At 48.2% G+C, this 27,792-nt stretch overlaps 1 protein-coding gene across 5 annotated transcripts in view; it reads right to left on the bottom strand.

Annotated features, from left to right (window-relative positions):
- Positions 1-19,267: 19,267 nt before the first annotated feature.
- Positions 19,268-27,792, bottom strand: part of LOC138489468 (zinc finger protein 436-like) — a 350,718-nt gene continuing 342,193 nt past the window's right edge. For all 5 annotated transcript variants that reach the window (XM_069617197.1, XM_069617195.1, XM_069617196.1 and 2 more), the window contains one exon: positions 19,268-22,711. In XM_069617197.1, the coding sequence (XP_069473298.1) occupies positions 21,603-22,711 (1,109 nt within the window). In that variant the 3' untranslated portion in view covers positions 19,268-21,602. The remainder of the gene's footprint in view (positions 22,712-27,792) is intronic.

The raw sequence follows: 27,792 nt of genomic DNA, 5'->3' as shown, positions 1-27,792 counted from the left end.
ATACTTGATGACATCACAGTGTTCAGCAATTCCTGGGAAGAACATGTATCCCACTTAAGAGATGTTTTGCAGGCTCTTGGACGAGCCAATCTGACCATAAAGGCGAGTAAATGCCAAATTGGACAGAGTAAGGTAGTCTATCTTGGGCATGAGGTAGGCGGTGGAGAAATAAGGCCTTTGCTCAGTAAAATTGAAGCTGTGCAAAATTGGACAACACTGACTACTCAAACCCAGGTGAGAGCCTTCCTAGGCCTCACCGGGTATTACAGGAATTTCATAGAGAACTATGGGACCATAGCTTCTCCACTGAATGTCATCTCCTCGCCCAAATTTCCTAAAAAGGTTAAATGGAACAAGGAGTGCAATCAGGCTTTTGAAAACCTGAAAAAGGCTCTTTGCCAAGCCCCAGTACTCCGAGCTCCTGATTACCGCCAACACTTCATTGTGCAGACAGATGCTTCAAATGTAGGAATAGGTGCCGTACTCAGTCAACTGGATGGGAAAGGTAGGGAGCACCCCGTTTGCTTCATCAGCCGCAAGCTGAAGGATCCTGAAACAAGGTGGGCAACAATCGAAAGAGAGTGCTTTGCTATCGTGTGGGCTCTGAAGAAGTTTAGGCCGTACTTGTATGGTTCTACTTTCGTCATTCAGACTGACCACCAACCCTTGCGATGGTTAATGCAAATGAAAGGGGAAAACCCAAAACTATTGAGATGGTCGATCTGCCTGCAAGGGTTTGATTTCACCATTGAGCACAGGTCAGGATGTCACCACCAAAATACTGATGGTCTCTCTAGGATGTATGTCATCGACTAGAGGTATGAGATTCATCCAGGAGTGGATTAAATCCTCCTGTCCCTTAGTCTGGGGGGGGCGAGTGTTAGGGAGAATTCTCTGTTTAGGCTCAATTTCCTAACCTAGTGAGTCCCCCAGCAGCTTTGCTGGATTTCTGGAGTTTGTTTTTTTTCCATCCTGCCAAGAGTGAGACTCTTTTCTCCCACTCTTGGACATGTATGTGTGTAATTCCTTTGAAATGTCAATGGGCTATGGGGTCTTTTACTCCATAGGGTCTCGTATGTTTTTCTATGTGTGTTACATCGCACCCTATGTGCCGTAACACTGGGGCGTCCTAGCGGACCCCCACCATAGACTCCATACCCGGGGACTGACTACTGTCTCCCCGGGCATGTAAAGTCACCATTGGCTTTACTAGACCTAAATTTACTGACAGAACTAGTACAAACCATCTTATTGTGGACGTACTAGTAGGGGTAATTCGATTACTCCTAGATCTGTTACTCGAGGGGGCACTGTCCCGTCCCCCCTCTTCGAGTTTTGGCTGGTGGCAGTAGAAACTACTTGTTATGTTCGACCCCAAACATAACCCTATGGGTTTCTTCTCATTGTTGGAGATTGATAGTTTTTCTCGTTAATCTCTACCGTAACCCCAATCTATTTATCTTAAGTACGTTTATCGGATGGTATTTTCTGCCAGAACTCGGTTTGTAAAATGGCGTCTGTGTTCGTCTCTGTGACTCCTAAACCAAAGGTTGAGCCCTTTGTTCCACTTTTGGCGGGCCTCTGGACCGAGACCCCCCAAAGTGGTGCCATTCTGTCTGGGTTACCACAGGGGTGTGGGAGGGGGTTTAGGCACCCTGGACCGAGTTGCCTTGCCAACTCCGGTCGCACTCTGGAGTGATTGGCCCAAGTGGTGAGCCTTCCCGCTCACCACTTAGCATGTGTTGATTGACAGCTGGGCTGAATGAATGGGGGTTTTCTGCATAAAAGCAGGGCTTTTGAGACTGGATCTTCAGAAGTCGCCACAGGACCTAAGAATCCGACGAGGGTAACGCTGAGCCGACCTGCACGACACCTCCGGTGAAGCCCTGCGGAACCGACTCACCACTTCCCGACACAGAGGAGATCTCCCTCTCTTCCCCTGACTGGTGGGAACAAGCAGTCCCCTTTGCTTTTTATTCGCCTCAGGACGCAGTGGTCGAATTGCCCGTGCAGAGCACCTCGGCAACCGGATAGCCACTACCCCTGTACCGCGACCAAAAGGTGGTGCCTTGTGACGGAGCACTCCGCGGCTGGTCTCTTCCCTGGTGGTGCACCGGACTTCACTTTTCTTCGACGACGAGATCATCTCTACTCTTGGCAAAGACCCGACGTGCATCCACCACCAGGAACAACTGCCTCCGCCGGAGCTGCCCTCCACAACAAGGTACCGTGTCCGCCTGGCTTCCCTTTCTATCGGTTCGAGTGAGGTGTCTTAATCCTCTCCGTTCCGTTGGGTCGCCTCCAAGCTTTTCTCATTCTTTGTTCTGAACTGGTTCAATCTGCCGATAACAATTTGCTACAAAGACTTGAATGCATCTCCACTAGAGACTTTTTGGGACATTGCGCCTTGCCTCTCTCCGAGTGGGCCTGGCCTCTGAACCTTAGGATCTATTGTGATTCTTGCCTTCCTGCCTCGCATTTTATCCGCGAAGGATTGAACTGTGTTGATTTCATAACCTGCCTATCTTTTTCTCTCCCGTCCTAACTAATATTCGAGTGTCATCTAGGTTGAGGTATACACCTCTGTCTGAAAATAAGTGGTACCGGTAGAACCTAGAGTTGTCGATATATTGCTAGAGGGATTGATCGTTTATACTTCGTAGAGTAATTGTGTTTGATTTATTTGCCGTGATTTGCCTTAGTGTTTTTCGTAGATGTTTTGTTATAAATAAATACCTTAATATCTTTACACTAAGCCTCGTTGCGTGTTTGCTTGCCTTGCTGTGAAGAATTGCCCTATTTTGTATACTCCACATACTGCTCAACTTTTCTTGAGAGAGGTCTGACTGCTCAGCCACAGCTACCAAGTGAATCTGTGTGGTGCAGACTGCTACCAAGTGGGTTCACCGCCAAACGCCTGTATTCCTAAATCTTTTGCAGTGGTCCCAGAGAGAACTGCACAGGTTTCCGCCTTACAATCCTCTTTCTGTATTCCAATGCTACTGGTTCCTCCCTTTGCTCACTCCTGCGGAGCACGTACCCTTCAACCGCAATCCCTGCCCTCCTTGATTTCTGGTCTTGGCTTCCCATGTCATCTGTTGGACTTCCTTAACTGGAGTATCGCCACCACCTCGATAGGTGCACTGTATTGCACTGCCTTTTCATCTGACTACATCCAACATCATCCCAAGGTTTTTTGTACTCAATCCTGAGTTTTTCCTTGGGTCTTGCTTCCTGTTAAATGTTCAGTGAAATGCACTTGCTGGGTCGCGCGCACTGTTCTATTTGTCAAGCAAAGAATGCAGATAATAAATCACGAGCGGAGGCACGGGTGTGTTAACGGTTCTTTAATCAAACAAGGACTGACCTTTAGGCGGTTGCCCCGCCTCCTGCGTCACGTGGGACGCACCCACGGTCAACTGTAATAAACAGAGGACTGTTCCTCTGAACAAATACTAATAATAGAGGTAGGACATTACATCTCCCCCCTCCTTGAACGAATGCTTCAACAATGTTCAATTGAATTCTTCAATTCATCTCGTGGGTCTGCGGATGACCCACTTGGATGGACTGCGCGCCGGTGGGACCAGTTTTGCCGGCGTGCTGTCGCTTTCACTGCCACTGTCATCAGCGTCTCTTTCCTCTTCATGATACTCAGAGTCCTTATCTGAAGAGTCATCTGTCACTGTTGTTGAGGTGTTGACAGGGGTGTCCGTGCTGTTGAAGGCCCTGAAAAAAGATGAATTCCAGGTGATTGTGCCATGTGGGCTAGCAGCAGTTACCATCGACCCTTGGATGTGAGTCACTGTCATGGGGTCTGGCTTGAAAGCAGGCATGTCCTTCGTGACTTGGTTTTGCCGTACTAGTACCTGGTCACCAATACAGAGGGTGCTAGGTCTGGCCCGTCTTCTGGTATCTGCGTATTCCTTCATCTTGTCCTTGCTTTCTTGGTCTTTGCTTCTGGCATTCTTTATGTAAGTGGACTCATCCTTGGGTCGTGCATAGTGATGAAGTCTTTTTTTGATGACGCGTCCAAACATTAGCATTGATGGGCATTCACTGGTTGAGCTATGCGGTGTATTCCGGTACTCTCGTAGTAAGGTACAGATGGCTTGCATGAATGACCCATTTGTGATGGCGCAGATCTGGAGGGTGCGTTTGAGGTTTCCCATGAAGCGTTCCACCATTCCGTTCGCCTGTGGCCACAGTGGTGTGACTTTGTGGTGTTGGAAACCTAAGTGTTCTGCGAACATGGCAAAGTCATGGCTCGTGAAGGTGGGCCCGTTGTCAGATTTGACTCTGGATGGGATGCCATAGTCAGCAAACGTTTTGTCTAGCGCAGGTATGACGGCTTGGGCACTGGTCGAGTGAATCAGATGTACTTCTGGGAATCGCGACATTTCATCGATGATCACTAGCACGTATTTGCCGTTTGCCAGCTGCCCAAACATGTCCACTGCTACCTCATCCCACACCTGCAGCGGCATCTCCAATGTTTTGATTTGCTCAGGAAATGTGCGCGGTGCCTCCGCCTGACATGGTAAGCATTTCCTTAGTATTTGTTCCACCCGTTCGTCTATGGATGTGAACCATACCTTTGTTCTCAATTGTCTCTTGGTTGACACTATTCCTCTGTGTCCTGCATGGGCGATATCTAGTACCTGGTCTTGCAGGCTTGCCGGAATGACTATTTTGTTTTCTTTTAATAGCAGGCCTTCAGGTGATGTGGACAGGGTATGGCGGACAAGTTTGAATGTGCGAAAGTGTTGTTCCTCTTCCATGGACAGGGAAAGTGCAACCTTTGGTCTGTTCTGCCATTGATTCGACTTTAGGCAGGATTGTACTGTCTGAAGTAGTACGTCCTTTTGAGTCTCTTCCAGCAGTTGTGCTGTAGTGATGGATTTGGGTAACGCACTATTTATCAGGTACCTTAGATATTGGTTGGCTTTGTGTGATTGGCGATCATCTTGAGCTGGAAGTGGATAGCGTGATAGAAAATCTGCGGGATTGTTGTCCTTGCCCGGTCGATGGATTATCTTGAATGAGTACTCTTGTAGCCTCAGACCCCATCTGGCAATTCGTGGTGGCATTTTTGCTGCCGGTTTTCCATAGATGGTGGTGAGAGCTTGGTGGTCAGTGACTATGGTGAATGGTCGTCCATACAGAAATAGATGATAATACTCGCACGCCCATACTACCGCTAAGCTCTCCTTTTCGGGTTGGGAGTGTGCACATTCTGTTTTGGAAAGGCTGCGGCTTGCGTAGGCTACAATTCTCTTTGGAGAGTCAGGTGATGCTCCATGCCTGGATTGTGCTAGGATCGCTCCTAGCCCAACTGGGCTAGCGTCTACTGTGAGTTCCGTGTCAAGGTCAGGGTCGTAATATGCCATGCATGAAGCCGTTGCGATTCTTTTCTTGATTTCTTGGAATGCTTCTTCACATGTATCCGACCACTGGAATTCTTGATGCTTCCCAGTTAGCAATCGAAGAGGCGTGCACACTGAAGCGAAATCTTGTATATATCGAGTGCAGTAGCTCGCCATTCCCAGGAATGAGCGTACTGCTGAAACGGATGTGGGTGTGGGAGTCTCTACCAGCGCTTGAACCTTTTCCGGAACTGGTTTCAGGCCATCTTTTGAGAAGATGTGTCCGAAAAATTTGAGAGTGGATCTACTGATCTCACATTTATCCGGGTTGAGTGTGAGGTGGGCATTTTCTAGTGACTCAGTGTATCATCATGGCTATCTTGCGTGATGCCGAAGATTAAGATGTCGTCTGAGTAGTTTAGACAGTTGGGGATGTGTTTTATCACTTGATGTATCTCATTTTGGAAAATTTCAGCAGCCGAGGATACCCTGAAACTGAGCCTTTTATATCTGAACAAACTCAGGTGGGTTAAAAAGGTGGTGATATATCTTGAAGTAGGGTGCAACTCTAACTGGTGATATCCCTTATTTAAGTCTAACTTGGAGAACACTTTGGACCCGTGCAGTAGGTGCATCATATCAGTCATTCTTGGGGCAAGGTGTCGTTCCCGCTCTATGGCCACATTTGGGGCCCTCATGTCCACACAAATGCGAATGCTGTCCTTGTTGTCCTTTTTCGGTACGGGTACAATGGGAGACACCCAGGGAGTTGGTCCCGATGCTGGCTCTATGATGTCCTGCTGCAATAATGACTGAATCTCGCCCTCCACATGTCTTTGTATGTTGAGGGATATGCCCCTGTAGGGTTGTGCTGTCGGAGGTATCTGAGGATTGATGTGCAACTTTACTTGTTTGTCCTTTAATTTTCCCAGCCCCTTGAACAGAGAGGGAAACATTTTTTTCATCATGTCCTTCGGGCTGGTCGTGTATGCCGACATTATTTGATACATGATTTGAATGAGTCCCATTTGGATCGCAGACTTGAAACTCAAGATGCTGCCGCCTGGCACGTCCCCTTTTATGACGTATATTTTGATCTTTAAATTTTTGTCTTTGTACTGACAGTGTGCTGTGAACATCCCTTGGCAGTTTAGAGGCTTGTTGAAACCGTATGGATATATTAATGTGTCTGCTTCCTTCAGTGACTTCTTGTAGTTGAGTAGTTTATAAGTTTCATCATTTATAACATTAACTGTTGCTCCCGTGTCGATCAGAAATTCTTTGTTTTGCCCATTAATTTGTAGTAGCAGTGTGGGACTGTATTCCGCGGCTATGCTGTTTCCGATGGCATGTACATATCCCCTTTTTCTGTCCCCGCTGGACGAGGATGAGTGCAATCTCCATCTTCTGTGAGGCGAATTTTCTAGATATCTGACCTTTTGTCTGGAGTGTCTCCTTTGCGAATCATGTCTGGTGCTAGTGTGGCTTGAGTATTCTCTTCTTTCTTCCCGCTTTCTCTCCTCTCGTGGCGTGTCGCGAGATGAGCGTTGAGGTTGGTGTCTGGATACTGCGGGCGACTGCCTCCTGCGAGATCTCGGACTTTCTCTTGTCGAGGTTCGGTCTTGTCTCCTCGTGTCCCTGTACATTTCAGTCGGCTGGAAGAAATTGATATTTCTGCACACAGATTGAAAGTGGTTTTCACCTCCGCACTTGTCACAGTTGTGTCCGATGGCAGGACATGGACCTACATGTGGAAATTTGAAACCGCACCTGTACCATTTTTTTTGTTCAGTGGGATGTGAATCTCTTGATGTTCTGATGGGGCATACTGATGCAGTGGAAGCGGACTGCGTGATTTTAATATTTAATATTTTTCTTTCCTTGATTCCTGTTACTAAATGGACCTCTTCCTCTGTGCCAGTATAGCAATCAGCAGAACGCTATGTGCCAATGTTGTGTTGGGAAGGCATTGTAAACTTGGAGGCAAACCAGGCTTGTTGGAACATGCTGGAAATGTCACGAGAGCAATGGGGAAACAGTCTTACACAATCCGTTTGAGTATTAGGGTGCCTCCTGTAAAGAGACTTGTTAAAGACTTTGCAGTTCCTCCAACCTTGAAAAATCTATTTTTATCTGTGTCTGGTCTAGTGAATGTCAGCAGTGTTTGAATGCAGGGCAAAGGTCTGAGATGAAAGCTCATGCTCCAGGGCACCGCATTGAAACTACAGATTTTAACTCAACTTTATTGTGTCCACTCAAAGAAAACCCAGATCAGTGCAACCTCCTACTAGGATCTGAAGCAGCCTGGGTGGATTTCCCAGTGGAGCGAAATGCTCCTTTATGCTCTTCCCAGTGCTGACATGGGTTTGCCTAGTCCCCTGACCGGGGGTCTGCCAGGGTCTGCCTGCCTCCTTCCAGCTCTTCCCAAAACTCACAAATGCTAAATGGGCTGCCTGAGGTTTAAAGTGGTGCTGCTCCTCACCTTGGGTGGGCTCAAGGTTGATAGTCGACACCTGGCTGACGTGGGAGGTGCATTAAGGGTTCAGGGTCAAGTTGTCTCTCAGGGAGATGGCCTAAAGTGATATCAAGCCCATCCACTATGTTGAATGATTTCATCCCCTTCCCTTGAGGCTGGCTGCTTTGCCCTGCATCTCTCTGTGGTCCAGGAGTATGTTTCAGATGAGCCGAGGTTAAGGATTCGGAAAATGCCATCTTCTTCTCCTGCAATGATTGATTGACCAAGCGGGAGAACAATGCTGGGTACATTTCAACTCTGTGCCATCATTCTTATTTATGTTCCTCTGCTATGTCGATGGATGAAGTAACATAACAATTCTATTGTTTGGCTTGTTACTGTGCATCCACGTCATAAGCCTTTTCTTGGCACAATACTGGGTCAGCCTAGAAGGAGCTTCCAGCTCCATTAGGCCAATGGGCCTGCATTTCAAAGATGATTCAGTCCGGGAGTGTGGCCTGGAGTGCTATCTTACTGGATGGCTTCCAAAGAGCCTCTGACGCTGTGAGGGCAACAAACAAATACAGCTTCTCGCCCCACTGACCGGAACGAAATCAGTGTGGCGGAAAGAACGCAGTTATCCTGGGGTGCTCTCTTGACCTTTAACATCCCTGGGAAGAGATCCGACAGCATGCCTGGGCCTGTGTGGACGCGTCTAAGATGGTGGCAAACAGCTGGAGATAGGTTGGACGACCCACTCTGAGGCAGCGGAGCGGCGGCAGCACTGTTGAGCCTATCTCGGCTCTATCTCCAACTCTGCAGGGGGCCTGGAACACTGTCCCGGTATAATCCAGCTTTCTGCAGCCGAGCTGGAGAAGGAGGACTGTGGCGGATGCCCCTACTGAGAACGCACTCTGCCGGGGGCTCTCCTGACCCTCTGATCGCCAGCTGGGCACCATGCAGGGTCCACGTGAAGGCCTGATTCTGGTCGCTGTGAGAGCGGCAGTCACCATGCTAGAGTGGGCACAGGGGACAGATTTCGAGGCTTAGTAAAATGGGTGAGTGGTGACACTCTTTGCAGGTAGCGGTCGGTTGCTATCCCCCAGATCAACCCCCTGCCCCCATGTTCCACCTGTTGTTGCCATCCATGGGGGAGCTGAGTGGGGCGATTTCTCCTGGTGGCCCTAGAGCTCAAGCATTGCCCAACATCTCGCAAGAGGCATCTACTAATTTCATGTGGCACCACCCTATGGATTTGTGACTTTAGGGCTTGCAGGTGCAGTGACCTTCAGAGCTCCTCCACCCACCGATAGCCTGATAACTTCCTGCATGTACCCTGGAACACGGAGGACTCCAGAGTTAAACCTTCATTACTGGGGTTGTACCCTGGAATACGGAAGACTCCAGAGTTAGACCTCCATTACTGGGGTTGTACCCTGGAATACGGAAGACTCCGGAGTTAGGCCTCCATTACTGGGGGACTCTGGAGTTAGGCCTCCCATTCCTGGGGTTGTACCCTGGAACACGGAGGACTCCGGAGTTAGGCCTCCATTACTGGGGATGTACCCTGGAACACGTAGGACTCTGGAGTTAGGCCTCCATTACTGGGGTTGTACCCTGGAACACGGAGGAATCCGGAGTTAGGCCTCCATTACTGGGGATGTACCCTGGAACACGGAGGACTCCGGAGTTAGGCCTCCATTACTGGGGATGAACCCTGGAACACGGAGGACTCCGGAGTTAGGCCTCCATTACTGGGGTTGTACCCTGGAACAGGGAGGACTCCGGAGTTAGGCCTCCATTACTGGGGATGTACCCTGGAACGGAACACGGAGGATGCCGGAGTTAGGCCTCCATTACTGGGGATGTACCCTGGAACACAGAGGACTCCGGAGTTAGGGGGGGAGTTAGGCCTCCATTATTGGGGTTGTACCCTGGAACACGGAGGACTCCGGACTTAGTCCTCCATTACTGGGGTTGTACCCTGGAACATGGAGGACACCGGAGTTAGGCCTCCATTACTGGGGTTGTACCCTGGAACACGGAGGACTCCGGAGTTAGGCCTCCATTACTGGGGATGTACCCTGGAACACGGAGGACTCCGGAGTTAGGCCTCCATTCCTGGGGTTGTACCCTTTAACACGGAGGACTCCGGAGTTAGGCCTCCATTACTGGGGTTGTACCCTGGAACACGTAGGACTCCGGAGTTAGGCCTCCATTACTGGGGTTGTACCCTGGAACACGGAGGAATCCGGAGTTAGGCCTCCATTACTGGGGATGTACCCTGGAACACGGAGGACTCCGGAGTTAGGCCTCCATTACTGGGGATGAACCCTGGAACACGGAGGACTCCGGAGTTAGGCCTCCATTACTGGGGTTGTACCCTGGAACACGGAGGACTCCGGAGTTAGGCCTCCATTACTGGGGATGTACCCTGGAACGGAACACGGAGGATGCCGGAGTTAGGCCTCCATTACTGGGGATGTACCCTGGAACACAGAGGACTCCGGAGTTAGGGGGGGAGTTAGGCCTCCATTATTGGGGTTGTACCCTGGAACACGGAGGACTCCGGACTTAGTCCTCCATTACTGGGGTTGAACCCTGGAACATGGAGGACACCGGAGTTAGGCCTCCATTACTGGGGTTGTACCCTGGAACACGGAGGACTCCGGAGCTAGGCCTCCATTTCTGGGGATGTACCCTGGAACATGGAGGACTCCGGAGTTAGGCCTCCATTACTGGGGTTGTACCATGGAACACAGAGGACTCCGGAGTTAGGTCTCCATTACTGGGGTTGTACCCTGGAACACGGAGGACTCCGGAGTTTGGCCTCCATTACTGGGGCTGTATCCTGGAACACGGAGGACTCCGGAGTTAGGCCTCCATTACTGGGGATGTACCCTGGAACACGGAGAACTCCGGAGTTAGGCCTCCATTACTGGGGTTGTACCCTGGAACACGGAGGACTCTGGAGTTTGGCCTCCATTACTGGGGTTGTAGAGGAATCCTCCAAAGGCAAACGTACCTGGCACCTGGGTTCTACCATCTAACCTTGCGTGGGCTGGGATGTGCTAGGACTATGACTAAAACACCAAAAGCGGGCAAGCAGGGTGACATCTCTACGATGCTTCAACCAGTGGATAAAGCTAACCGCCTTGAAGCTACCTCACCCCAAGTTCATGCCTCTGACGCCTAACAGGGACAGCCATCTCAGCTCTCCACCAAATCAGATCATGCTTTGCGAAATTAAAAAAGAAATTCAGAATAGCATGGCTGAACTAGCCCGAAAACTCTCGGGGCTAGACACAAGAGTCTCAGAGGTTGAAAGCAGGGTTAATGACTTGGAGACTATGGTATGTGAGCAGTCTTAGGAGCTGAGTGAAGGGGCACAAAACATTGAGGTTCTGGCGGCTCACTGCAAAGCCATAGAAGAAAAGCAAGAGGATGCAGAGTATCGCTCCCGCTGAAATAATGTCTGTAATCGGGGCATCCTTCTTACGGTGCGGGATGATGAACTTCCTGAATTTGTTGAGAGCCTCTTTAGATTTATACTCGACCTCTCTGCTGACTCTACAATTGACAGAACTCACAGCACAAGAATCAAAAACCCTACAGAACAGGATATGCTCCCAGACGTTCTAACACGTGTGCATTTCTAAACATTAATGAAGGCTACCCACGCTAAACCGGCCATCACGGTTAAAAATGTTACCCTCTCGCTGTTCCGAGACCTGGCAACCTCAACTTTAACCAACAGGAGAATGCTGAGTCTGCTAACAGAGTGGCTGCAAAGCAAACAGCTAGCACACAGATGGGGTTTCCCACCGCGCATATTTCTTTATACCAAGGGAAACAGTGATCCATTAAATCTTGGAAGGAGGGAGGGCACCTACTGACATCAGAAGATGGCGAGACCGAGATGGACGAAGAGGATGCCAATCCCTCTTTATGTCCTGTGGGACTGAGGAAATGGATGGGGAAAATCCAGGAGGCCTAGAGGTCTGCATCATGATGAGCAGGGGAGTGTCTGAGACCAGAGCTTTGACTGATCCTTACTGAATTTTCTATAAAACTGCCTATCCATAAACACCTTGCTATGCAGTCGTCTGCTGCTGCCGTCGTTTGATGTCGATTCAACTGGGGCGGGGAGGGGGGGAGAGTTATTCTTACTGATATTTCCTGCATCCATCCAAGTCGGGTTACCTGATCCTAAGGTTTACTGGATAAACCTTTGCTGTTGAGCTTAATATGTTTAGTTCTTGAATTTCAATGGCGGCTGGGGAGATGGGGGAATTTAGTTATGGTTGTAAAATATGACTATGCAGTCAGCAATACTTTTGTGTTAAGGGCAATATATGGTTCTACGGCTGGGTCTCCCATTTTAGCGGGTTGCTTTTGAATGTGCCAATGAACCTGACGATGCCGAGCAATGAGGGGGGAGATGGGGAAGTTATCTAGCCGGGGACATAGAATGTCCAAGGTATGAATTCCCCCATGAAGAGGAAGTCAAATACCCAGAACATGTCAGACTTGTCACCGTCTATTCTGTTTTTTACAGAAAACCCATTTGCTTCAGCTTGAAGGAAACTGTCCTTCTTGCGTCAATATTTGGCTTCTGGTGGGGATGTTTATAGCCAACAATGTCCCCATCACTAAGGTTACAGCTTTGCGTGATCCCCAGGGGAGATATATCTGTGCCAAGGGCTTCCTGTATGATCATAAATGTACCTTGGTTACTCTCCTTGTGCCGAATAATGGGCAAGAGCAATTCCTCCAGGTCTTTGTCCCTCAGTTATGATTGTGGGGGTCTTTAGCCTGGTTCCCAACCCAGAAATTGACAAGACATTTTAACCAACCAGAACTGATTATGGAAATGCTATTTCCTTTGCTGCTCAATTGCGTGAATTGGGTTTGATTGACACTTGGCAATTATTTAACAGGGAGGACAGGGATTTTTATTTTTACTTGCATGTGCATTGGGACTTCTCTAGACTTGACCTATTTGTTGCTGCTCCCTAGTGCTTTATACCCTTGTGTGCAGGGAGCTGAAATTGGCTTTCAATCGCTATCTGATAATGCACCTGTCTTGGTCTCTTTAGCGATTATGAGTAGGCCGCCACCAGTTTGGCACCGCTGGATATTGTATGAGCCAATACTGAGGGATACAATACTTTGATGGGACATAGCAGGGGTAATACCAAACAACGTTCAGGAAAATAGCAGGACTGGCCACTCTCTGGCCGTTATATGGGACACCATGACAGCTGTCATGAGGGAGGAACTAATTAGTAGGACTGTCGCCTATACCAGATAGCATAAACTACTTCAAACACAATAGGAAGCGAAAGTATGGTCCGCTGAGTCTGCACCTAAGTGTGCAGGATCTCATGCAGCATTTCAGAAGCTAAAACTGGCACCTAATAAGTTAGAAGCACAACTAGCAGAGAGATTGGTGCAAGCAATTCTTAAGACCAAGCAAGACTATTATGTCCCTGGAAACAAGGCGAATCAGTCTTTGGTATACAAGTTAAAAAAAGCTAAGAACACCTAATATTATACTGGCTTTGCAGGATGACGTGGTCGTTCTATGTCAGAACGACATTGATAAAATAGGAATAATCCAATGCTACTTTGCTTCTGTAATAGGCCAGAGGACTGGGGGCCTCACATCAATGATATCACAAGTCAGCTGAGTATCTAAGGCCCATCAAGTCCCCGAGAAGACTCGGCCATGGGGAAAAGTTTTACTGTCTTTATTCTCCAATAGACAGGGATCAAACTAGAAATCACAAATCTCCAGCAGTCACTGCTCCTGAGCTGGTGTCACCCTGCTGTATACCCCGGTGATGTCATAAACATCAACTCCCTCCCAAAAAACCCAAGGGGTATCCCAATTGGTTAGCTGAAGTCTATTACCTATTGAGCCAGTATAATCCTCATTAGTCTAGTATGTCAGGTGGCTTTGCCTGGGACTTCCCCCAGAAATGATTTTACATTGTCGCGGGATCGCACTTCTACACCACCCCATGATCAGAGCGGCTGGATTGTCTAAAGCATGTGCTCCCAGGCCTTGGACCCTGTTCTGTTCACAGCGCTCGGTGTACCTTTTTCAAGGTAATCGGAAGGCCTATGTGTCCCCATTTCTATCACTGGTCTGACCACCTAGCCTGAGAGAGTGCCTTCAGGTTGCAAGTTTTGATGGGAAACGCATGTATCAGTCTTCTCTGTTTCGCTGGCAACTGCTTCTGTTCTCACCACGAGTAAATAGTCATTGTTCAACTCTGCTGGGTCACGTGGGGGCGAAGACCGCAAGACAAAGCTGTTGTGTCTGCAATCATAAGTATTTTATTCAGAATTCTTGCAGGTGGCTCACTGCCTCGGGAATCAGGAATTTGACACCCACCCTTATGCTTGTCTGCGAACACGGTCTCTGTGCATCGTTCCGCAGAGCCTGTATCTTTCCCTCCATGTATTTGAGGCCAGTGCTCTCATGTGCATTCACTACAGTCATTCTATGCTTTCCCTATGTGTTTGAATATATTCTTAGAGGTTAGTCGCGATAGAGCCATGTTCTCTATGCTCTGCTTCGTCCGGTCAACTTTGTGTACCCTCTTTTCGCTGTGTGCGGATTGGCAGCCGTGCCTTCTCCGTAGCAGCTGCCCTGCTCTGGAATGAGCTCCCATAAGGTTTAAATAAATTGTCCAATCATCTTGCCTTTAGGAAGGCCGTCAAGACTTCCCTGGTTTAGCAGATCTTCTTCGGCTGTGTGCCCTGCCCTCTAGCGCCAAGATACCTTCGGGTGAACGTGCGCTTAAGAAGTTCCCTTAACATAACATGTTAATTTTATGTTCCCGTCGCTACTTATGATTAGTTGCAATATAGCGGCTGCAAGCTTGATCCACATATGTTTGGCTTTCTTGCGTTTATGCATTTGGCTAAAGAAAAAGAAAAGCTTTTGGCAGTATGTAAATGTATCTGTCCTCTATTTACAGAAGGTATAAGCATGTTCTTCATGTATACGCGTGTGTCTGAGTAGCTTCATGCAGGACAGCACCTTTGCTTCATGACTAACACTGCTATGTTGTGTTGTCACTAGTGACATCACCACAGTTGGACTTGCCGTCAGCCAACTTGGTCCATTGATGGGACACCTGTCTCCTCGAAGACATCAATTGGATATGGTTTGAAAGGTCGTCTGAGAATATATCTCTTTGCATATGTAGGATACATTGGTGAAGTTGGTGCTGAACTGAACAGCGAGTTACATCTTTCATTCTTCATTCTGCAGGTTGACATTTGAATCAGGTATATGAGGGCTATTCCAGGGACACCCTCTTCACTTCTATGTATTGGTGAAGATTTAGCACAGTTACTTGGGGTCCGCATAGTTACTTGGCAACCGACTATATCCCCCAGCTGCCCCCTCATCTTGCTGCGACCCTGGAAGCTCCCATCCAGGCCTCGGAGGTAGAATGGACTACCAAAACTCTCAAAAACAAATCACCAGGGCCTGGTGGCTTCCCCACAACCTTTTAGAAAATGTTTTGCTCTGTTCTTGTGCCACATCTGATGGCCTTGTTTAACTAATCTCTGGCAGAACCACCCCTATGATTTAAATGTCCACAACTATACTAATATCTAAGTCGGGCAAGGACCCAACCTGTTATGACTCATACCGTCCAATCACTAACTAATAATGACACAAATTGTACTCCAAGATCTTGGCTCACAGACTAATGGGGGTTCTCCCGGGGATCATAGACGAGGATCAGAGCATATTTATAGTGGAACAAAGCATGCATGACAACATTCAGAGGGTTTTAAACCTGACTGAGGTCAGTCACAAGGTGGGTCAGCGCCTTAGATGCCCATAAAGATTTTTAAAAACATTTTTTTTTTATTCTTGGTTTAACTGTTCTTTTGCAGTTTTTACAAGTTTCATGTCAAAGATTTTGACAGGGTTGACTGGACCTACATTCAGAATACCCTGGACGCCTTCAGCTTCGGTCCCAATTTTAGTAGGCAAGTGCTTGCTAATTACCAGGCTCAATTGAACTCGATTAGGATCAAAAGTATGTATACTCAGAGTTTGCCTATTTCGAGGGGATCCAGACAAGGTTGTCCCCCTGTCACCACCGATATTTGCATTGATCATGGAGCCGTTTGCCTGCAGAATCAGAAATAATGGGCAGATCAAAGGGGTGGTTATTGGCGATTTGGAGCTTAAGATTTCTCTGAATGCTGATGTTCTGGTGACTATCCGAAGCCCATGTAATTCCCTGGAAACATTACTGCCTGAACGTGCTAGGTTTGAGGCTGTTGAGGCTGTCTCTGGCTTTCTGATCAACTGTAATAAATCGTGTGGCCTCGCTGCCTCTGTTCCCCCTTCTGACCGACTACACCTTGAGGAAATCTGTAAGATAAAATAGGACCAGAAATGCATCCCCTATTTGGGGTTGTAGATCCCAGTACTACATCTAAGATCTTCCAATGTAATTGCCCTCTGCTGTTACAGGAGCTCACTGAGGACCTTGACAAGTGGTCCAAGCATGAAATACCTTGGTTTGGAAGAATAACAGCTATAAAAATGAACACGGTTCCCAGACTGTTGTATTACTGTTTTGGTCCGCTGGTCAGGATCCCAGGCTCTACTTTCAGATCACTGCAGGGGAGGATTGTCCGAATTGGGGAAATAAGAGGGCTCAGATCTCTAAGAGGGTCCTGGTGAGATCAACGCGCATTGGAGGGTTAGGTGTCCCAGATATTTTCCAGTAAAACGTAGCTGCTCAGATTTCTCATGTCATGACTTGGGGAAGAAGTGATTTGAGGCCAAGAAAGAAGAGGATATAAACAGGTCTGCTCTTTGGTGCCCTGGTCTCAAACTCCCTATATACATTTCCTCAGGATGGTGGGTGCTGTTGGTTTCTCGCTACTGACCTCGACAAAGAATATAATTTATTATATGAGTAGAGCCACGTGCCGTTGGGGAACTCTGATGGGAATGGGCCCACGGACACCGGTCTGGGATAATGCTGCGTTCCGACCAGGCATGAGGGGGCAGTTTGTCAGATGGGTCACTGGAGGTTTGGAGACACTCCAGCAGTTGTGCAAGGAGGGTCACCCACTAACCTTTAACGAGTGCAAGGCAGCATTTCATCTGAAGGAGGTAGAATGGTTCCGCTACACATAGCTACGGCACGGGGCAACTCACCGATTCACCAAAACCCGAGCTACCAGGCCATTGAATGCTTTGGAGTTTACAATGCAGTCCCCACCCCTTAAATCTAAGATCTAGACTCTGTACAAACTGCTAGATAGAGTGGATCCCCCAGAGCGCCTACCCTATATGGTAAAAGGGGAGCAAGACTTGGGGGTGGAAATCGATGATTATGCATGGTATTGAATATGGGCATGCATGTATAAGTCATCCAGGTGTGCGACGGATAGAGAGTGCATATTTAAACTGTGCTATAGATGGTTCCTGGCGCCTCAAAGATTACACAAAATGAACGTGGGGTATTCCCCCAATTGCTGAAGGGGTTGTTCTGGAGAGGGTTCCTTCCTTGTTACACCTGTGGTAATGTGGCAAGGTGAATCACTTTTGGAAATATGTTTTGACACACCATGATTGTGCTCTTGGGGGATCTGGAGGATGGCATATTACCCTTGTCGGGACCTCTGGCCACTCTAATTGGGCATTTATTGGTGGCAGCTAAAATAACAGTCGGCCCTTATTGGAAGAGTCCGGCGTGTCCTGTACCCCAAATGTGGTGGGTTAATATTTGGGACATTTTGGTGGCTGAAAAGATGACTGCGATATGCCAGGGAACATATGCAAAGTACGTAGGTACATGGATGCCCAACATGTGGAAGAGGTTCCAGCACTCGTGGCAAAGCTGCCTTTTCTTAGGCGATTCTCACTACCATGATCTTGTTGGAATGTGTTGTGCGCCCCCTGTCCTGGGGATTACCTGGGGATGGCTTAGAGAACTGTTATAGCTTTGGATAGTTACTGAAGGGTGGGCAGTTGGAGGGCAGGGCGGAAATGTGGACTCTGACGTACGAGAACTATGTATGTAACCCATGCCATTGAGACATTGTAGTATTTACTTTTCTTGTGCCGCTGTACTCACAGACTGTTAAATAAGGTGATTGAGGCAACTTGGGGCTTTGGGGTTCCTCAATGGGAGTTCTTAGAGCACCAAGATGAAAGGAACCGACTGTCAAAATGTCTGCCTAATCACAGGAGACAACTCAGCAGGCCAAACATTCATCTACTCTTCATTTAGTTTGTGATAGATTCACACAACATTGCATGAAACTGACACACAACAAAGGGACAATACATTAACACATTTTTTCCAAACCAGGTTCGTCAAAATGTATTACTCTTTTAGAGTTAACTATTCAATCATCTCCTTCCACCACATCCCGTCCTCATGATCACATGTGAAATGTCAGCTTTTGCTAGACAAAAAAAGCAAAACATGGGGCTCATTAATAACTTGGACTCAACTCAGCTCAGCTCCAACACCTTTAAATATCACTGCCGGCATCCCTGGAATTTGAGGACAGCAGTGATATCAATCTTCGTACTAACAAAATGATCTCCTAGGCGGACCTGAGCCATCGCCCTGTAAAGTAAAAAGAAAGAACACAACTTATTCACCCCTTTTGTTGCCTGCAGCCCTAAATACAAAGAAAAACATCACTACATGCAAATGAATGAAGAAAGAAGATATCCCTGCATAAAAACCAGGACAGCATGTAAGGGATCGACAGAAGCAGTGTGCACATGCCACACGTGTTCACCAGATATGCCTTCACACCTTCTTTATTGCAATGAGGGAGGGACTTGAGTGTTATGCCACCCGGTCCTGGGCACATAGTCTTGTGGGGATGTGGACTACAATGTGCACTATAGATATCCTATTGAATTGTAATGTATCCTTCATTCGGAGCCATCTATGCTCTTGTGACATGGTCAAAACGTCAGCCTCAAAAAAGGCATGACCACAAAACCCATTTGATGGCACAGTAGTATGTCATGGCATATATGTCAGGACACCTCTCTTTCCTGTGTTCACTGCCACGTTCCCAATTCTGTCGCTTTTAAGACGTTGGAATGGATTACCTCGCAGGTTTATTTGCGCTTATTAACTGGGGTTTTTTTAGGGCACCAGCTCTGTGTATTGAAGCCTCATAGCCTTTACAAAGGACTAACACCATGACGGGTGCACTATGCATTCATGAAGGCCCAGCGCTGTAGCAAGCACCTCAGATGCTTGCCAGGCTCCGTGCACGTCTTGGGCATCTACCCTTGAAGGATCACCCGATGACTGCATACATGACCTTGGAGGAACAAATACCTTCATTTGGTAATGTCCTTTCTGTTGGATAAGTCTGTCTTCCGATGAAGGCCTCATCTTTTTTTTAAAAAAAACTTTCTTTATTAAAGCACAAGTTACACAAAATAAATGACATAAAAGTTATCAGTAACATCAATAATGCAATTGGAAACAGAGAATGAAATGGAGGAAACATCAATGTTCGCAGATGAGGTCGCGTAAACAGGTGGAGCCAAATAAGGAATACAATCGATGCAGCAGAGGAACAAATAATAGACAAATATTAGGTTGTGAGGGTGCAGTCCTGTGTGCGCAATAAGTACGATTGGAAAGGTTGCCATGTATCTTTCGGCGATTACCCGCCGGCTACATGGCCACCCACTGGTCTTCAAGTCCTCATCCTCTATATCTTTTCCCAGGCTCAGACTGGAATCAGAAACCTTTCCACAGCCACCATAGGTCACACCAGGGCTCTGCGTCACCACGGTTAAGCGTAGTTGCTGCCCATGACTCCGGATGTAACATCCTAGTAGCATAGAGAGGTGGTCTTTGCCCTATGACCTCAGTTCTGCCAATTTCTCCTGCATTCAAAACTTTAGAGCTGGCACAGATTATGCACCAACTGCTTGAGGGAGTTGTCAGGACAGTCACTGGAGAGAACAGACAGGCGGGAGACGAAAAATGCCTTTCAGGGGTTTTATTAAAAACACAGCAGAATAGATTCCTTTTAACAGGGGAAAAAGAGAAACAATAACGTGGCAGGTCTCTGGGGTCAGCACCTTGAGCTGCTGGCTCTCCACTCAGTCTTTGTCACACTAAAAGGCTCCTCTAGGTGCATGTTTTCTTGGCAAGGTGCGGAAACCCCTGATGCAAACCTTTCCAACTGATCACAAATCAGAGGGGTACTCCTAATTCCAGGGTAGGACCAGGCGTAATGTCCAAGTCTTTGCTTTGGTGGCAGAGTCCTCGCTGGTGATGGCGGGCTTCTCGGGGAGAGGTTTTAGCTCGAGCAGGAAGGAGGGAGTGGTCTACAGACCCAGCACTATCTACTAGGAACCTACCCCTTCCCCCACCAACCATTCCTGGCTACTTGAGGCCATACCGTCTCTCGGGCATTTCCTGTCCCACCTTGGTCGTCCTCCTTAACCAAAACATTCCAAACGTATCCTTCTCCTATCTGAGCTGTTCCACCCTCGTTCTCACCCTCTTGTACCTAAACCCTCTTCTTTGGTGTTACTCTACAGGGATTGAAATTAAGATTCTATAAGCTGCACCTGGGTATCCAGCTTTAACGAGTAACCAGGAGCTACCACTGGGGAAGAAGGAGCTAGTACATCCAACTTCCACAGAAGATGCAGACTTGTCATTCTGTCCAGTATGTATGACACCCTAAGATTTAAATGCCATGTATAGGTGTCCTAATGCACATTTGGAGATAGTCCTGAATACACAGTTAATGCCACATAGCTGTGTATGTTCTGCATCACTTGGACTGGGGAGACAAAAGTAGCTCCTGGCAGCTGTTGCTGTCAAGCTAACCAGGCTCTTCTAGGCTACAAGCAGAAGCTAAATAGCTCCCAGATCCCATCAATTTTGAACCCTGCTCTAGGTGTGGGCTTTCCAGGATCCCGTACTCCAAAACTAGCCCAGTCTTTACGGTTTTCAGGATTCTCCTAGTCTCTTCGATGATAATGTATGGATCATGTAGGGATCCAACAGGAGAGAGGCAGAATGATCACTCCCTAATTGCCCTTCTTTTCCGGCCTTCTCTGAAACAGAGCCTCTTGCTCCCGATACCCACACTCATTAACTGGGGCTAGTTGCATTTATAGTCCATTCCCTCTTCCCCCAAAGTGTGCTTTACATGGTCTGAACCTGTGAAGGCTGGGACGAGGAGTTCCTCAAGTGCACCTGATTTGGGCTCAGGGGGTTATGCTTCTGCTTTAACAGCATGTGAATTCAATAGTGGAAACGATTGGGTAAGCATTCCTCACTCTTCAGCCCACTGAATAGCCAGTGTGCTTGGAGAAGTTGTAATATTGTATTAACGGCAGGGATTTCTTTACGCTGAGCCAATACTTTTGTTAAGCTGCACTAGTGTCCTGATGTATTGGAGAAGGCCCAGTCTCCCAGGACGGGACTGGGTTACGACAAGTGACTGCCCTCTGCCAAGTGATGGGAACTGCAAGTGGGTACCCCGGGATTCCTACCTATTCGGCCCCTGGGACCACTATCCAATGTCTCGGATGGCACATGGCCTCCTGAGACATTCTTCCTAGCAAAGCCAGGCATGGACCTTCATCATAGTACACTCAAATCTAATTACTTATTAAAGTGTGCTTCACTTTCTCTGCATCCATCAGGCTTCTTGGCTGCCTGCTCAAAGATAAACATTCACTGAAATGTTCTGCGCATTTATATGGCTCCTCCACATTATGAATCCTCTGATATAGCGTCAGCTTTGCCCTCTGACTGAAGCTGTTCTAACTCTGCACACTGATTAACTCTTTCCCCTGTGTGAGATCGCTGATGTTGTCTCAGGTTTGATCGCTGAGAAAAGTGCTTACCACATACTGTGCACCCATAAGGCTTCTCCCCCGTATGGACCCTCTGATGTCTGCTCAGGGAGGAGGGGTCACTAAATCTTTTCTTGCACTCTGTGCATTCATAGGGCCTTTCCTCACTATGGAGTCTCTGATGGCTGTACAGCTGTGAACTCTGAGCAAAGCTTTTCTCACACTTTGTACACTGATAAACTCTTTCCCCTGTGTGGGATCGCTGATGTTGTCTCAGGTTTGATCGCTGAGAAAAGTGCTTACCACATTCTGTGCATCCATAGGGCTTCTCCCCTGTATGGACCCTGCGATGCCTGCTCAGGGTTGAGGCATCACTGAAGCTTCTCTTGCAGTCTGGGCATTCATAGGGCTTCTCCCCTGTATGAATTCTCCGATGACTGCGCATAGCTGAGGACTGACTAAACCTTTTATTGCAATCTGGGCATTCATAGGGTTTCTCCCCGGTATGGATTCTCAGATGGCTGTAGAGAGCGGATCTCAGAGTGAAGCTTTTCTCACATTCTGTGCACTTGTATGGTCGCTCCCCAGTATGGATCTTTTGATGGTTGTACAGATGCGTTCTTTGGGTAAATCCTTTCTCACACTCCGTAAACTGGTCTGGGCGGTCACCAGTATGAATCTTCTGGTGGCTGCGCAGAAACAACTTCCGAGCAAAGCTTTTATCACAGTCCGTACACTGGTATAGTCGCTCCCCAGCATGGGTCTTCTGATGCTGGCACATATCTGAGCTTGCAGTGAAGGTTTTCTCACACTCCGTACAGTTATAGCATTCTTTGTCCGTGTGTAAACAATTGTGTGTGATGCGGTTGGACCTGTTAGTGAAGCACATGCCACAGATGCTGCAGGGGAACACTTTATCCTGCGTGTGTGTCCTCATATGTGCCAGGAGTTGGGAGCGATCGATAAAGCTGTGGTCACAGTCTGTGCATCTTTTATAGTTCTTTTGCCGGCTCATGGCTCCATTTTCTGTAAAAGAAGAAGACATTCCAAGAATTATTTTTTGTCTCCATACCAACTAAAAATAAATAGACCCCTACTTTGGCACTCTAAATGATTGCTCCTGTTTGCCTGTAATTCAATGGGTGATACTGTGAAAGCCTGCAGGCCTACCTTCCATCAGAACAAATCTGTGAAATGAAGCATAACTTACACAATAAATGTAAGAAGGCAAAACTGTTTTGAAACTTGTAGTCAGTGTGTGGCCGGCGTATCGCGCTAGTGCCCTTAAATCTTGATGACAAAACCAAAAGAGTTTCAATAACCGTAATATCTGGTGGATCAGGAATATCTTTATTCCAAGTAGGATGTCAGCCAACACGTGTTTCGGCATGCGTCATTTTTAAGGCAAGCCTCCAATGTTTAATTACACAATTGGTAGTAGTGGAGTCTGTAGGTTTGCTTGCTAGAAGTCTACACAAATGGGCGCTCCGTGGGGTCTTTGACACACCATTGCATGAATATGCTGTTTTGTGAATTGTGAATGGAAACCATCCATAATAGCTCTCTGGTCGGTGTTTCAAATGCTGGCATGAGGCTAATTAATCGGAGCATCATAGACAAAATATATGTGGCTTAAATCCCAGTGTGCGCGTGAAGCCTTCCTTCGCGCGTCGAGTGAGAACTAATGTTAGAATACATTGCCCCGTTAGTAAATAAAAACACACTGAGCTTTGCAGTTATCAAAACCCAGTAGCAGGGCGAAATAAATAAAAGGGTGCAGGAGCTCTCTGCCGCTCTGCTGCACCCTGGGTCCACCATGAGACCCTGTAGAAATCAAGACCCGGACCAGGGTTGGGTTGCTGAAATTATACTTTTATTCATGTGATTTAAACTAATGAAAATATAGTCCATGAACTCCTTGAGAGTTACTCCACTCTTAGGCAGTCTTCCAGGTATAGGATTAAGCCCTCCTAAGTCTCCTTGTTGTCCGGATAGGCCCACCAGTTGTTCGTTCTCTCCTCGTCCTCTTCGTATGACTAGGAAAATCAACAACAAACGCTGGATTAGTTCCCGGGCTTTTATAGGATGTGAGTGACTTGCTTCCCCCCCAATGGAAAGCTTCCCTGTCAATCAGACTTCTCATTGGCTGGTATTGCCATGTCCCGCCTCCTTTAAAGGCTGCCGTGGTTTCCAAGAGTGGCTGCTCCTGCTGCCTGCCCGAAGAGTCCCGCTCCCAGGCCATTACATTCTGCAAGTCCCTCCCCCCCTTTGAAGTCTCCCCCTCTCGCCATGTGTGTCTGTCTCCGTGGCCGCCCCAGAGCGGCCCGCCCCGCCGAGCAAGCCGTCTCTCCCTTCTCTCCCTTCCTGGTGGGGAGAGACGCTCGGCGGGCCGTGTGGGCCGGCTCCCCGCGACCGCCTGTACTTCCCGCGGGTATGCCGTCACCAACCCGTCTCCCGGGCTGCAGGCCGCGGTGGCGTTACCCTTGGCGGGTTCAGGTAAGGCTGGACGGGAGGGGGCCGCTCCTTTCATGTCGCGGCACGTTGCCGCGATCCCGTAGGGTCCCGGGGATAGCGGGCGGGACAGGGCTGCGTTCGCTGGATCGCGGCCCCATGCCGCGATCCCGCGGAGTCCCGCTACCCCTCCCGGCACCCCGTCCACTCCGGGCCCCTTCTCACAGACCCCAAGGACCCCTGCAGCACAATGTACAGCAATAATAGCCAGGCACATGGTGAGATGGCCACCACATGAATGAACCAGACAGGGGCTCACACTGACCACAACAAGCCAGCCGATTGGCCAACAAATGGACCTATTGCCAGCAGCCCAGTCTGCCGGATGGTGGAGCCGGCCTCAGTAGAAGGGCGAAGTAATAGGGTGCAGGAGCTCTTTGCCGCTCCGCTGCTTGACGCAATTGCCATGCAGAACCCATTTGTCAGAGAAGTCCCCTGCTAGCATCATACTGAAAGGTAAGGCTGCAGCAAATGCATATGCGCTTATAGCTGTATTACTGTTAACCTGAAATCCAGGTACGTTACTGTCTCCTGTGTGCGCGATATACCTATGCTGGTACCCAGTGTGTTCCTCACAGCTTGCAGTGCATTCAGAATGGATCCGTCAGCTGCCGTAAGCAATCCTCCTCACACACTCACACCCTCAACAGCAATCGCAATTACACTGATCGCGGTCACACCCGTGTCTGCAAACATTAGTAACAGCCCCAGCAAAAGGTCTAATCCCCATCTTAAAGACACAGGGCACCCCAACCCCCAGTCCTACTACTTACCCCAGGCAAGCGATCCGGACGATCGCAGCAAACCGGGGCCTCCCCCACTGGCTGAGCACAGTCACTGTCTCTCAATCACAATTCCCTCATAGAAATCGAGCCGGAGGAGCATTCATGCACTGTGGCTGCAACGAAAGTAAGGCAACTTCGAATTCTGCATGCAGTTCTGCCCAGAAAGCTAGCCTCCACTCACTTAGCCATCCAGACTCAACACCTTACCTGCTGACCAGAACGTCCCACACACTGAAGCCTTGCACGCATGCATACCACTTCCTACCCATACAGACCATTAAAGAAATGACTAAACTGCCCCCAGATGCCCCTCTCACCCCCAAGTACCTGTAGCCAGAAATAGCAGGCTAAGCTACAGGACGCGTGCGTGCAGTCCGCCTTGCCCACTACCCACCAAGGATATCCGAAATGCCAACCTAGGCACCAGATTGCATCCATCATGCATGGATGCCTCGGCTAATATTGTCATTAAGGCCATGTGCAGAAGTGTACAACCACCTCATTTGACACTTACTAAAGCCCTTCACAGTACTCACGCCCCCTGGGATGCTATCTGTGCTCATAATCTAAATCCACCCCAACCCTCTCTTCCAGGACCAAACTCCTGGGTTGCAGTCCAAGAAAAATGCTAACCTGCCACAACTAGCAAGCCCATAATGCGCTACCCATCAGATAACGGATTCCCCCCCCTCTTAAAGCAGCCCTCATCAATGCTAGATCCATCCTTGCCCATGCCCTCAACATCAACAACCTGATCACTGTACAACATTTGGACCTTCTTGCTATAACAGAAAAATGGCTACATCAAGCCTCCAGGCCAGCCCTGGCACTAGCTATCGCTGAAGGCTTCACTATCCTAAGAAGTGATAGCTCCGACATCAGAGGAGGAGGGGTTACCCTTATACTCAGAGACACTATTCCCATAAGAACCATCTTAAAGCCCAAGGGAGATAACTATTCACTATGAGATACTGACAACGAAAACCACCTCTTCTCCAACTGACTCTGTGAATATCCATATCATCTACCCCCCACCCGGACCCATTAGAGCCTTCGACGAAGATCTTCTCTCTATAAGAAGTTGCATCAAACCCACTTCCAGATCAATTATATTAGGGGACTTCAACATCAGACTGAATGACCCCATTGACCACCAGGCCACTTCCCTCACCAACACATTTACTGACCTAGGCTTCGTACACTGCATTAGAGCCCCTACACACAACAAAGGTAGAACTCTGGATTGGATAGTTGATCTTAATACCAAGGTCCACATCTCTGCCAACATCCCATGCCCCTGGTCAGATCGCCACATACTTTTGTTCCCCTTCCCACCATACAAGATACTCCCAGCTGTCACCCATCCCCTTCCACCCATGTCGACGCGCAGTGCCCGAATGATAACGAGGGAGACCATCGCCCCCACCTCACCTCCCTCTGCTGGGATTAAACCCCCTGCACAGACCCCAACATATTAGCAGACCTCTATTCTGACAACTTGACCAAAGCACTGACTACCGTAGCCCCACTGACCTTGCGTAAAGCCAAACCTATCACACATATCAACGCATGGTTCTCCCTAGACCTCCAGGCCTTACACACTAACAAATGACAAGCAGAAGCCATTTGGAAAAAAGCACCAGATCAAATCAATAGACTGGCTTTCTACAAGATTGCTAAAGAATACAAACTTGACATTATTGTAGCTAAATCTTCAGTTTACAACAGCAGAATCATGAACGCCACTTCCAACTCACAAGAAATATTCTGCATTCTCAGAGAACTGCAAGCCCCAGTGGCTCCTCTTTCCACTATCTTGAAAGGTGAGTTGTGGGGCACTAGCATCCAATTTGCTATGAAAGCTGAAGTACACCTACTGCAGGACAAAATCTCCTTGAAACAAAATCTAATCAAGGCCAAGACACGTATCACTGGCATCCCCTTAACCTCCACCATTAGTTGGCCCTACTACATCATTCCACTTCAGAGAGATCTCGGTTGCAGAGACGGCTAACATTATTCACAAGCTTAAACCGTCAAGATGCAAAGGTGACATTTGCCGAGCACCTATTATCAAAGACTGCGTAGACATTTTAGCCCCTTCATCACCAGTTTCATCAATGCATCCTTTGCAACGAATTGTGTTCCTACTAGCCTGAAAGAATCCGGGGTCCTCCCACTTCTCAAAAAAACCAACTTAGATCCGGCAGCCCCCAACAACGATCGGCCAATAACCAGGGTAGTTTTCCTGCTAAAGATCTTGGACAGGGCATTGTACAACCAAATACAACCCTTCCTGCAATCAAACCAAATCTAAGGAAAACGTCAATCTGGATTCCGACCTGGTCACGGAACCGAATCTGCAGAAGATTTGAAAAATCAACTAGATAATTTCAGAGACGATGGCAAGACAGCCCTACTCCTTCTTTTACTTATCAGCTGCCACAGAACTCTGTGTCACCACCTCACAACAGCAGCTAGTTTATCAGAGGAAGTCATGACCTGGGTTGCTTTGTTCCTAGAAGGCAGATCCATTAGAGTCTTCTCGGACTTGGCAAATGCCCCACCCAAACCCATATCTTGTGGCGTCCCGCAAGGCTCATGCGTCTCCCCTACCCTTTACAACACTTTCACCAAACCCCTCGTTGACCTTCTGGATGACCTTGCCATAGTCTACACCAACTATGCTGACGACACACAAATCCTTCTCCCCCTGTCAGTGTCACATGAGAAAGACTCTGCAATGATCAATGAAATCTACCTCACCATCCAGACCTGGATGGCCATGAACAATCTGTGCTTAGACGATGA

The sequence above is a fragment of the Ambystoma mexicanum genome, chromosome 9 (assembly GCF_040938575.1).
Source record: "Ambystoma mexicanum isolate Mex_15411 chromosome 9, UKY_AmexF1_1, whole genome shotgun sequence".
Taxonomy (NCBI): Eukaryota; Metazoa; Chordata; class Amphibia; order Caudata; family Ambystomatidae; genus Ambystoma; species Ambystoma mexicanum.
This window is presented reverse-complemented; position numbering and strand designations above follow the sequence as displayed.